At 36.4% G+C, this 13,739-nt stretch overlaps 1 protein-coding gene across 1 annotated transcript in view; it reads left to right on the top strand.

Moving 5' to 3' along the window:
- The window catches only part of LOC134647423 (uncharacterized MFS-type transporter C09D4.1), a 62,594-nt gene extending 50,097 nt beyond the window's left edge, over positions 1-12,497 (top strand). Inside the window, exons 4-8 of the mRNA XM_063501777.1 lie at positions 6,246-6,387; positions 7,196-7,395; positions 10,034-10,248; positions 10,945-11,050; positions 12,264-12,497. Of these exons, the coding sequence (XP_063357847.1) occupies positions 6,246-6,387; positions 7,196-7,395; positions 10,034-10,248; positions 10,945-11,050; positions 12,264-12,425 (825 nt within the window). The 3' untranslated portion in view covers positions 12,426-12,497. The remainder of the gene's footprint in view (positions 1-6,245; positions 6,388-7,195; positions 7,396-10,033; positions 10,249-10,944; positions 11,051-12,263) is intronic.
- The last annotated feature ends 1,242 nt before the right edge of the window (positions 12,498-13,739 follow it).

Here is a 13,739-nt window from a genome sequence, read left to right as displayed (position 1 = left end):
TCTTGTGTGCCACCGCCGTATTATAAAACACATTGGTGTCAATTTTACATAGTATTTTTATAGATAAATAGGTCCTTTATGTAGATCACCCGCGCGTGACACGGAACCAAATAGTTGGCGTGCAGGAAACAGCGCCTAGATCGTAATGGTTAAATCGCTGTCTGTCATTACATTGTCGCACGAGGAGGAAAATAATACAATAAAAAACCTTCTACACCATCTACAGTATCTACACCAACAACCATGTTTTATGGTATCAAGAATATTCATTTATTTATCTTTTTAACCTTTTCGTCAAATAAGAATTTTCTTTTGTGCAATAATGGTTAAAAAGATAAATAAATGAATATTCAAGAATTTTCTTTTGTGCAATACTAAAATGTTATGTTAGGTAATGTAAATGTTCAATGGTGTTTCCAATGCAAATAAAAAGTAATACCTACTTAATGCAATACCTCGTTGTCTCATGGATTTCATCGTTATAACAAAATTTTTACAAAAATGGGACCAATCTGTGAATACAGTACGTACCTACCTACTTACTTCCAATCAAAAAAATTACTTAATTTTAAAATCAAATTTAAACTGTTATGAGTTTATGAGACATACTAACATTGAAACATTTCGCGCGAGTGGCTTAAACAAATAACTAAAATAAAATAAATAAAAAACAAGTGAATCTAAATCGTGAAATTATTCAATTTTAAAATCAGTTGAGAAAGGATGGAGTTCTGAGGTAACAAACTTAAAAAGACAGATAACCGAATTAAGAATCTCCTCTTATTCAATTGAACTTAATTCAGTTTATTGTATTTCAGAATTTTTCACATTTCATTCCAATAACATACCTATTACACACACGACGTCACGTTCAAATTAACTTCTCCTTCTACATTTAGTTATAACTTATAATTAAACATTATACAGTCAACAACCCTATTGGATGTGCTTATTGTGTCTTTTTTCTTTTTCCTTGTTTGTTTTAGTTTGTTACTGTATGTTTTGCGACAATAAATGACTTTTTTTTTATTTTTTTGAAGTCGGTTAATATAATATTCTTATTCAAATCCGCAAGGGCACCATGGAAGTCAAATTGACTCGTAACATTTCTAATAATAGCCCAGCTGCAAAGAATCTAAAATAGCCTCTTTGAAAGGCCTTTACAAAAATGGAAGCATTTATATTTTCCTCGGAAACTCATATCGTATTTATAAGGGCTTATGCAAAAAACCCATTCGATTGACTGGGCCCCGGACCTTTCCGGAAATACGGGGACGTTATATTTTTATGACATTTTCATCCGTAAGCCTAGCAGGTGTATACAATTACTGAACCACCTGTGCTGACAATGGATGTGTTTCATTTTTTTAGGGTTCCGTAGGTACCTCAAAAAGAAAAAACGGAACGGTCTGTCCGACCATTAGATTATACTTAGTAAATATCACCAGGCGCTTTTCGGCAAAGGCGGTTTTCGGAAAACATTGTGAGGAAACCGGACTAATCCCAATAAGGCAGTGGTTCCTAACCTTTTCAGTTCGGTTACCCCTATGACTAACTAGGGAACCTGATTTTACCCCTCCTCCCAATGGTAATAAAAAATAAAACGTGTACGTTTGTTGTATTGTTATATTAGGTTAGCTTTATTATTACCCCCGTAAAATACCAGTTTTACCCCCACGGGGGTAATTACCCCCAGGTTAGGAACCACTGCAATAAGGCCTAGTTTACTCTTTTGGGTTGATAGGTCAGATGGCAGTCGCTTTCGTAAAAACTAGTGCCTATGCCAATTCTTGGGATTAGTTGCCAAGCAGACCCCATCAGGCTCCTATGAGCCGTGGCAAAATGCCGGGACAACGCGAGAGAGATGATGAAATATCAAAATCTGTACAAGTATTATACTTGTACAGATTTAAAGAGATTATAATAATCTCTTTAAATATCCGTAGAAAGCTAATTTACCCCAACAGCCCTTAAAGGTCCGGTCCTTTTCAATTCCGAGGAAATCAAATAGAACCTGAGAGACCCTTACGGAAATTATGCATAAGCCTTTTGAAACGCTTTTAGTCAGTCACGTCCCGTGATTGTTACGCCATTTAGGGTTCGAGCTAAATTGGACATTTCATAGCGTAAGTACGGAACAACCTATTTAGCTAGGACCCTAAATGGCGTAACTATCCCGTGGTGACTCTACCTACTTTTAATACGTACAGTTAGTAACAGGATACACATATTTCACCTGAAATAAAAATGGAAAACCAACACAGCCGCAGGCGGAATTTAAATTAAAAATGCTATCCGAGTTTCCCATTTTAAAATTGATTTACGAGTAGGTATACCGTCAGGGGAGGTTTAAAATTTGATTATACGACTTTTATGATTCCGTAGTTAAAATGGTATAATGGAGGGTTCACTCATAGGTTCGTTATGAGTCTGTCTTTTGTGATATTTTATAAATTAAATAGAATGGGCACACCACCGCTTTGTTAAAAAAACATATGTAATATGAAGAAGCAATAAGCAGAACATAAATAGTACCTACCTTAACTTCCGAAATTTTCGTGTTTTTTCGGCAATTTACCTTACCTTAGGTTACCTACGAGTAGGTACCTGCCGGCACAGACACACCACAATTAATATCTTTCCTGAAACGGACACCTGACAGCATTTTTACTTGATTAGGTACCGCAAAAAGTGAACTCACCCGACAGTAATACTTTTCCCGGCCTCAAACTTTTCGCACAATAGCAAGCCTTACGGAGCTAAGCCGAACTTCCCGGAGCTTTGTTGTAAGTTAGGCAAACTGTTGTATTTCAAGTTCAATGGGCCCGATGAAGCTTTTGTACGATTGTAATGAAGTGGAAAGGTTATTTTATGCTTACTGTCAGCAGCAATAGTTTCTAAGCGGGCGAGGTGTTCAAAATGATCTTGACGCGACTTTATTGTTAAGAGAATAGAGCGCGTCATGGTTATTTTTAACACCTCCCCCGCTTGGCAACTTCTGCTGCTGACTGTATGTTCCACAGATCTAGAATAACACTTACCTACACTTAAGTATAATTGAAGTGTGCAAAAGGAAAGCCATCATGTAGTTATATGATCACTAGCTGTTGCCCGCGACTTCGTACGCGTGGATTTGTATATTGGTGGTTATTCTACATTAGCTTAGAACATCATGCAGCAAAATATTGCAGTAGGACGGTTAATCATTTGTTAATTATTAATATTATACAACACATGAGACTTGTCTTTCACAACCTACGAAGTTTCTAGCCCCTAACTAAATAAAATTGTTCTCGACATAATCCCTCTCAACCCCCTTAGAAGATTTTCATGTCCTCTATTCAATAAAACCTACTACCTAAGTACCTATTTACGAAGTTTGAAGTAAATAAAATTTGAACTTTTTAACCATTTTAGGGGATGAATTTTTAAAAACGCTGAAATGGCTTTTCTTGTGTTCTAATAATATGCCTCTGTACAAAGATTCAAGCCCCGTTCTCACAAAAATGTTTGAACTCCATACAAACCACCACCTTGAGATATAAATTTTCAAAAACGCTGAAATAATTTTTTTTTCCGTTTTAAAATAATACCTTTTTATGAATTTTCAATTTCCTAGCTTAAAATAAAATTTGAACCCCGTACAAACTTTCAACCCCTTTTGAAACCTGTTAGGGGATGAATTTTACAAAACGCTGAAATTACTTGTATTGTCTTCTAATAATATCCCCAAATACAAAGATTCAAGTCCCGCGCTCGAAAAAATGTTTGATATCCATACAAACTTTCAACCCTTTTTTCACCACCTTAGGGGATGAATTTTCAAAAACGCTGAAATTAGTTTTCTTGTATTTAAATTTAATATCTATTTGCAAAGTTTCAAGTTCCTATCCTAGCTTAAAATGAAATTTGCACCCCAAGACGAACTTTCATCCCCTTTTTAACCCCCTTAGGGGTAGAATTTCCAAAAAACGTCGCAATTACTTTATTTTGTGATCGGCTATTATGCCTTTCTAAGAAGTTTCAAAGCATTTGTAATGGATTCAAACTTTCAACCCCTTTTTAACCCTGTTAGGGGATGAATTTTACAAAACGCTGAAATTACTTTTCCTGTCTTTTAATAATATCCCCAAATACAAAGATTCAAGTCCCGCGCTCGAAAAAATGTTTGATATCCATACAAACTTTCAACCCCTTTTTCACCACCTTACAGGATGAATTTTCAAAAACGCTGAAATCAGTTTTCTTGTATTTTAATAATATATCTTTTTCCGAAGTTTCAAGTACCTAGCTTAAAATAAAATTTGAACCACATACAAACTTTCAACCCCTTTTTAACCCTGTTAGGGGATGAATTTTAAAAAACGCTGAAATTACTTTTCCTGTCTTTTAATAATATCCTCAAATACAAAGATTCAAGTCCCGCGCTCGAAAAAATGTTTGATGTCCATACAAACTTTCAACCCTTTTTTCACCACCTTAGGGGATGAAATTTCAAAAACGCTGAAATTAGTTTTCTTGTATTTAAATTTAATATCTATTTGTAAAGTTTCAAGTTCCTAGCTTAAAATGAAATTTGCACCCCAAAACGAACTTTCATCCCCTTTTTAATACCCTTAGGGGTTGAATTTCCAAAAACGTCGCAATTACTTTATTTTGTAATCGGCTACTATGCCTTTCTAAGAAGTTTCAAGGCATTTGTAATGGATTCAAACTTTCAACCCCTTTTTAACCCTGTTAGGGGATGAATTTTCAAAAACGCTGAAATTACTTTTCCTGTCTTATAATAATATCCCCATATACAAAGTTTCAAGTCCCACACTCACAAAAATATTTGATCTCCATACAAACTTTCAACCCCTTTTTCACCACCTTGGGGGATGAATTTTCAAAAACGCTGAATTTACTTTTCCCGTCTTCTAATAATATCCCCAAATACAAAGATTTTAGTCCCGCGCTCGAAAAGAATGTTTGATATCCATACAAACTTTCAACCCCTTTTTCACCACCTTAGGGGATGAATATTCAAAAACGCTGAAATTAGTTTTCTTGTATTTTAATTTAATACCTTTTTACAAAGTTTCAAGTTCCTAGATTAAAATAAAATTTGCACCCCAAGACGAACTTTCATCCCCTTTTTAACCACCTTAGGGGTAGAATTTCTAAAAACTTTGTAATTACTTTTTTTGTAATCGGCTATTATGCCTTTCTAAGAAGTTTCAAAGCATCTGTAATGGATTCAAACTTTCAACCCCTTTTAAAACCTGTTAGGGGATGAATTTTCAAAAACGCTGAAATTACTTTTGCTGTCTTATAATAATATCCCCGTGTACAAAGTTTCAAGTCCCACACTCGCAAAAATATTTGATCTCCATACAAACTTTCAACCCCTTTTTCACCACCTTGGGGGATGAATTTTCAAAAACGCTGAAATTAGTTTTCTTGTTTTTTAATATAATACATTTTTACAAAGTTTCAAATTCCTAGCTTAAAATAAAACTTGTACCCCATACAACCTTTCATCCCCTTTTTAACCCCCTTAGGGGTTGAATTTTTCAAAATCGCTTCTTATCTCTTGTACACTTTATAAATTCAACCTAGTGTGCAAATTTCAACTTTCTATCTTTTGTAGTTTCGGCTCTGCGTTGATGAATCAGTCAGTCAGTCAGTCAGTCAGTCAGTCAGTCAGTCAGGACACTTGCATTTATATATATAGATTTATGAGTAAGAAAGAAGAATAATATAAAATAGATTTGATTTGAATAGGTAGTTACAGTGTAGTAATGATGTTTTGTGCTTTGTAATTCATTTTTAGGGTTCCGTACCCAAAGGGTAAAAACGAGACCCTATTACTAAGACTCCGCTGTCCGTCCGTCCGTCCGTCTGTCACCACAGGCTGTATCTAACGACCGTGATAACTAGACAGTTGAAATTTTCACAGATGATGTATTTCTGTTGCCGCTATAACAACAAATACTAATGATGTATTTCTGTTGCCGCTATAACAACAAATACTAAAAACAGAATAAAATAAAGATTTAAGTGGGGCTCCCAGACAACAAACGTGATTTTTGACCGAAGTTAAGCAACGTCGGGCGGGGTCAGTACTTGGATGGGTGACCGTTTTTTTTTTGCTTGTTTTGCTCTATTTTTTGTTAATGGTGCGGAACCCTCCGTGCGCGAGACCGACTCGCACTTGGCCGGTTTTTTTTTATACCTGCGTTACCTAACTGTTTTGTTCACAGCTCGGTGTTGCACTCGGCTTCGTGCTGCCCCCAATGTTCGTGAAAGCCGGCGGCACCATCGAACAAATCGCGGCTGACTTCCAGTTCATGTTCTACCTGGTCGCTGGAGTTACCAGTGTGCTCTTCGTTTTCATCTTGTTGTGTAAGTAGATTAGTGACAATGTTCGTGAAAACCGGTACCATTGAACAAATCGCGGCTGAAGCTGGAAACAAATTATCGGACGCGGCTGACGGACCCGGCTCACAGCCGCGACTTATAGGTATCTAGATAATGAATATACACTGAACTGTGCAAACTATCGGAGATAAGCCGTGGACGTAAACTTGAGCCTTCGGACATCCGACAGAAATCTGGCGCGCTGGATATTCCTGACTGTGCACATTATGTCGCGCGCGTCAGCCGCGTCCGTCAGCCGCGTCCGATAATTTGTTTCCAGCTTGACTTCCAGTTCATGTTCTACCTGGTGGCTGGGGGGTTACTTCGTTTTCATCTTGTTGTGTAAGTATTAAGATAGTGACCCGCAGACAGTCAGACGGCCAGTCGGATATGTAAGGGCAATGAGAAGACCGTTTATAAGGTGCGCGTGCGATAGAGACAGGAACAGACGGGTCGATGTATGAATTTTTTTGGGACGTTAAGTCCCTGCTTTAAACGAGCAAAACCGTTAAACTTGAGTTTAATTGCCTTCATTGCTTGATTCCCTTATTTGGAAACTTCAATCTACCAAAACAAAAACCACACTAAACTAAAGGAAAATTTATAAAATAAATAATATTCATTATTAAAATCCCTATAAAATTTCTTGGTCTTGTTAACAAACGCCGGGAAATTCAAATATTAGTTATACAGATTGGACCCATTTCGTCAAATCCAGTTTGATATAAATACTGCGACGACCGCAGCGCTGATCTTCCGTTAATAATCTATAAAAAAATATTTCTAATTTCAGTCTTCAAACGAGCCCCAGCAACGCCTCCCTCAGCCGCCGCCGACCTCGGCGCCAGTCTGGACTCTAACTTCCTCCACTCCGTCAAGAAACTCTTCACCAACCGCAACTATAACCTGCTGCTCGTCTCTTATGGCCTCAATGTTGGCGTGTTCTACGCTATATCGACCCTGCTCAATGAAGTTGTGCTGAAATTCTTCCCCGTAAGTAGTCTTTTTATTGTCAATTTTATCAATTGCAGCTACAACAATCTGTTCATCTCTTATAGCTTCAATTGCATGATGATCGACATATACATGCTCTTCAATTAATTTTTCTCAGTATCTTCATTCCTAAGTGTTATTGTTTGTTTTTACACCTCTTGTCCCTGTGTATTTTTTTATGAAATGGAATAATTATGATCATATTGGTAATAGTTTATACGTTTATACATCTAATAAATATATTTTCACAAGTTTTAATAAGTGATCAGAGATAACAGCTGTGTGTTTCGTGCGAAAACAAAAATATATTCACACCCGAAATAACATATCTACTTGGCAAATCAAAATCACTTCTTAATGATCTTCATCTGATGAAAATAGAAACATAATTTTGACTCTGATGCTTATATATGGGCATTTCTCAGGAGAGCCATTTTTACGTGTCCGGGGCAAAAAGTTATTGAATTTACTGTTCAATAAATCTGAATTAATTCAGGCATGATCTTCAGCATATATTCTGTCTGGGACACTACCAAACTAATTATTTATTATTTATATAATACATGAAAAAAATATACAAATGCGAAAAATGACGTTCGGTGGGCGTGTCCCGCGCCCAGATTTTTTGAAACAAAAAATTATTACTCAAGATGGGGCGTTATATCGGAGTTATTATCGGTATTCACGCATAAGGTATTAGTTAACTGATCATATTCTTTATATCAAAATAATGTGTTAGCTCAACACATTGAATAAAACCAAATTTACGATGTGTCCCGGGCTACTGACTGATTTCGGTGTAATTTACAAACCATATCGGTACTCTTACAAAGTTGTAGACCAGGAACTTAGTGGCTCAAACAAAGTACGCTTTAGTTGTGCCTTAACCGTTGAATAAAGTAGAGGTGCAGTCACAGTATACTAAGGTAGTTTAAAAGTTTCTCTGTCATTCGGTGGGTTTGGTTCTATGTTTTTTTGAGATCGGTGGTGCAATTTTCTCCCACAGTTTTAGTGTCTTTATCGTTATGCAAGTGATTAAGAAATCCACGAAAGTACGTAAACCCATCATTATTACATCTCCTCAGTATCATTCATACTATATCTGTAATTGCTAAAAAGCGATTAATTTTGACATCACTGGTGTTGATTTCCTTGGTTTCAGTGGATTTTTTGACCACCGATATCAAGAAAGTGATCACCGAATTCAAATCCTGCTTTGTAAACTAGTTTGTTGTACTTTATTTTCGAACTAATCACACCTAAAAAGTACAAGATACGTTTTATAAACGTAAAACTATGCTTGTACGTAAATTAAGTCATAGTATAGGTAAACAAAATCACTAGTTTACAATGAGTAGTTTTTATTTCACAAGATGAATGTTGAAAATCGTAGACTCAATGTCTCTTTCTCTCTATCCGCTGTTGTCTTGATTTCTCTTCAAACCAATGGAGTATATTATGTGAATTTGTCCTCTGTATCACTTGAGGCCCTCCTACACCACGATACCTTGAACTTGAGCCAATTTAAATACATGTAGTTAATTAGATCCAACTTCGTTTACAATAACTTGTGTATTTACATACTATGCAAGGTGCACCCACAAAACAAGGGATTAAAAATAAAGTGGCCTTCTAATGTCGAGATCGCTTCAAAGGCACTGAACGTACCTACTGATCAATATTTCTAAAGCATAGCCATGAACACAAATTCAACATAGTCAATGTTTTAACAATTCTCAATGTCTGATGTATTTATGTCTAAATATCGGAGTTACAATTTAGCTCAAGTGTTTGAATAGGTGATTAGATCTTTAAGCATTAGTCAACAACTTCAAATAGTTTTAAATTGAGGGAATACACGCTTTAAAACTCTGTCATTCAAAAATACTACATATTTTTAAGTCTAGCAAAATACTTGTTTACCGTATTGTTTACATTGTTTTATAAGTGCATTAAATATTTTGGAGCATTGAACACCACTCAAAAGTATCTTGTTTATCGGGTGTAGGTAACATAAGTTTCTTTTTTATGAGTATGCCGTTGGATTGTGTGAAACAAACATTTTCTTCTTCATGGCACTTAAGTATGTGCGAATTTGTGGTCGACATGTCTGGAACTCGTTTCAGGACCATACTTACTTCGCCCTATTGTATGAGGTTAGTCAATTAGTATGGGATATCTTCTAGAGATGTTGTTTCATAAGCCGCAACTTCGTTATTTTAAAATCTTGAGTAAACCTGTACTATCTATTAAATTTACCACGCCTCGCTACATCACTTATCATCAAATAATAATGAAAAATATGAATAGATTATAATATAATTTAGATATAAAATTGAAGTGTGATTTCTGTGTAAGCATTTTTGAATTCGGTGAGGCAAATTGATTTCAGTGCCTGCACATGATTTCGGTGTTTTTTAAATCTCAAATATCAAAAAAACTATAAGGTTCTAATGGAGGCCTCCACTACCAATATTTTTTATATTAAGGCTAGATTTTAGGAAATGAAGTCGTGTATCAAATAAGTAAAAAATAAAATTCGGCACCGAAGTCAGGCACCGAACGTCATCTCTGAGAATCGCCCATATAGTGTAATTTTTATCATAGAATAAAGAAATCTAAATTTGATGCGTTCTAGGGTGCTAATGAAGACGTCGGCCGCATCGGCCTCATGATCGTCGTCGCCGGCATGCTGGGCTCCGTCATCTGTGGCTTCATCCTTGATAAGACGCACAAGTTCAAGGAGACGACCCTCGCGCTGTATGCAGCATCAGTAGTCGGCATGATCATTTTCACATTCACGCTCGACTGCGGTGAGATCGCCGTGGTGTACTTCAGCGCTATCATACTTGGGTGAGTCTTCATTCTTATAAGTATAACAGAATACTACTTACATTATAATACTACAGTTCTGTAGTATGTTTCGGCCTCATGATCGTCGTCGCTGGCATGCTCGGTTCCGTCATTTGTGGCTTCATCCTCGACAAGACGCACAAGTTCAAGGAGACGACCCTCGCGCTGTATGCAGCATCAGTAGTCGGCATGGTCATATTCACGTTCACGCTCGACTGCGGTGAGATCGCTGTGGTGTACTTCAGCGCTATCATACTTGGGTGAGTCTAGTAAACCTTCAAGAAAAGCGTACCTACTCACATCTTAGAAGAATGGTATCGTAAGTGTCCATGGGCGACGGTAATTGATTACCATCAGGCGATTTGTCTGCTCGTTTGCCTCCTATTTAAGAAAAAGTTGCATTTTTGGTTCTTTAGTATTCAAAACGAACACGCGCTAAGTTCGCACGTACGAGTAATTTGCGATTTAACACTGGTCCCTGCAACTTATTTTCATTCATCTGTTTCAATCTTCTTAAGCGGGGTTTCCTGTAGTTTTATTTAAGTAAAGCTCGTACTACGACCAATAACATTTTTTTAAAGTTTAGAACGAAGGTCATAATCATGACCTCTCCGCCCAAGAAAATGTTGCAATAAATCACACAAATAATCAGTCGTACCTATTTTATCTTTTAAACACAGTTTGTTTTAATTCCAGATTCTTCATGAACGGATATCTGCCGGTTGGGTTCGAGTTCGCCTCCGAAATCACGTATCCTGAGCCTGAAGGCACCACCTCTGGAATTCTCAACGCTGCTGTTCAGGTACATGTCTAAATATTTTTCTAATATTTTGTATCTAGATAGATAGATAAATAAAATCTTTATTCAACCACAACTTACATGTTTTGTGACACAATAAATAAATAACAAGAGGCAAAAAGAAAGTTGACAAGAGACAAAAAGAAGAAAGCAACATACAATTTGACACTAATAGCAGTAATAGCAATTTACATATTTATTTTACCTAAGTATGTGGTCATGTGTTGTGGTAAAGAATAGGCGCTGACTCAGCATAGATACTGCGGAGACCGCAGCGCTGATCTTCCGTCAGAACCTTAAATAAACCTACAGTAATGAACGACCAGTGCAGCGCCAGTCGATGTATGTATGAAATACGTATATATTTATATATATGTATTTGTATATTTGTATTTGTAGATACTATAAATATTTGAAAAAATAGAATTTACTTACTTACATAATATGTGTCGCGTAACGGTGTGGGTACAAACAAAGTATGACGCATAAGTTAGTACTTACTTGTTAATAATTTAATATTATAAGATTTATATGATGTGAACGCAAGTGGACAGGCAGCGATAGGTAACGGCAGGTAACGGCAGGTAATGGTGTGAGAGGTGGGGTTAGTTTAAGCACTTCGTTTTTGTGTTTCTAGTAAGTATTCGCGTAATTTTTTTTTAAATTGAGGTTTACTTTTTAATATTCGGATTGGTGGAGGTATGTTATTCCAACACTTTGTAGCACTATACCTAAAACTTGCCCTAAAGGCAGCAGCGCGGTATTTTTGAGGTTGCAGCATCAGAATACGCAGAATATCTGAGTTAAGATTATCTCCCGCTGTGGAGCAAATATGGTTAAGTACTTAATAAGTGAGCATATCCAAGCGTCCAATTTACCACGAAGAGGACTGACACTTGACAATGACAATTTCCTGTAATTACCTCTTAGAAAACCTAGGAGTTACAGTCCATATGATATTTATTTCAATTTATAATTTTCCATAAGTAGGTATCTGTCAACCTACAAATAAACAGGTTACAGTCTTCGTTCAATAGCATTTCCAAGTCTACAATAATATATCTTTATCTAAAACTTAAATAATGATGCCGACGTATACATCGTGATCTACAAAAGTTCTAGCAACAAGAGCTCATTATTTCTGGTCTGAATAACTTAAGACCAAAGAGAATTAAGTTTGTCTATGATATGACTAAGATGCACCTGATTTTTCCAGGTATTCGGCATAGTCCTGACTCTCCTCTACGAATGGATGCTAAAAGTCACCGACACCCGCTGGTCAAACCTCACCCTCTGCGGACTGCTGGCCGTAGGCACTGCCATCACTGCAGCCATCAGCTCGGATCTGAGACGACAGGCCGCTGAACAGAAGAAGTAGACCCAATGGCTATAACAATAGGGTTCTATGTTAAATAAGTTACCGACTTTTCCAATCTTACTCTCTGCAGATTGATCGCTCTAGGCGCGCCTATCACAGCAGCCATCAGCTCGGATTTAAAAGACGGCAGGCCGCTGAACAGAAGAAGTAGACCGTATGGCTAATATGACAATAGGGTTATATTTTAAATAAGTTACCGTCATTTTCAATCTTACTATCTGCGGGCTGCTCACTCTAGACATGTCCAACACAGCTGCCATCAGCTCGGATCTGAGACGGCAGGCCGCTGAACAGAAGAAGTAGACCGTATGGTTATGACAATAGGGTTCTATTTTAAATAAGTTACCGTCACTTTCAATCTTACTCCCTGCGGACTGCTCGCTCGGCAGGCCGCTGAACAGAAAAAGTAAACCGTATATGTATAATAATACGGTTTTTTTTAAATGGGGATACGGTGGGTGTTAAGTCTTTATTAGTTTATATGGGTTATTGAGTCAATCATTGTATTGGTGTCCCTTGAGCCAGGGGAAATTAGATGCAAATTTAGATTGTTTAAAAAATGCTGTAATACATTCTTCTTCGACATGTAGCCTACAATGATGTCTGATCCAAAATCACCACAAATGGGTTATTTGATGCGATTTCGCATTTAAGCTTTATGATTTTATTCCAAGTGTGTTTTTTTACTTATACAACTTGGAATATTTGCACTTGTTGAATAACGCAAAATTAATTTAAATACCTAAATCGTGTACCTATTACCTACAAAGCAAAGCTAGGGATTCATCTTGGTATAATGGTATATATAGGTATGCATTTATACAAATTCAAGTATTTAGAATAAGTCTTATAAAAGATGATATAATTATACCTACCTTTACATTAAATCAGCTACATTTTATAATAATATGCATTTAGCTACCTTTTTTTTTCAGGAAAGTATACAATAAATAAACATAATTTATTTAATATAAGTATAGGTACCTATTCTTTAAAAATCTGATTACATTTATGGTAGTTTAGGGTAATTTCGAATGATTTTTAATCCGTTAATTATACCTACCTACTTCAAAATGTTAACTTTCATTGTCGATTATGTTCAAGAATTTCAATATCTATCTATCTAATACCTTTAAACGAGCAATTCTTGTTTATTTATTTATTTATATATTTATTTATTTATTTGTATATATATTTCGGGGATCTCGGAAACGGCTCCAACGATTTCGATGAAATTTGCTATACGGGGATTTTCGGGGGCGAAAAATCGATCTAGCTAGGTCTTATCTCTGGGAAAACGCGCATTTTCGAGTT

Source organism: Cydia amplana, chromosome 4, assembly GCF_948474715.1.
Source record: "Cydia amplana chromosome 4, ilCydAmpl1.1, whole genome shotgun sequence".
NCBI classification, from domain to species: Eukaryota; Metazoa; Arthropoda; class Insecta; order Lepidoptera; family Tortricidae; genus Cydia; species Cydia amplana.
Note: the sequence above shows the minus strand (reverse complement) of the source record. Positions and strands in the feature narration are given on the sequence as shown.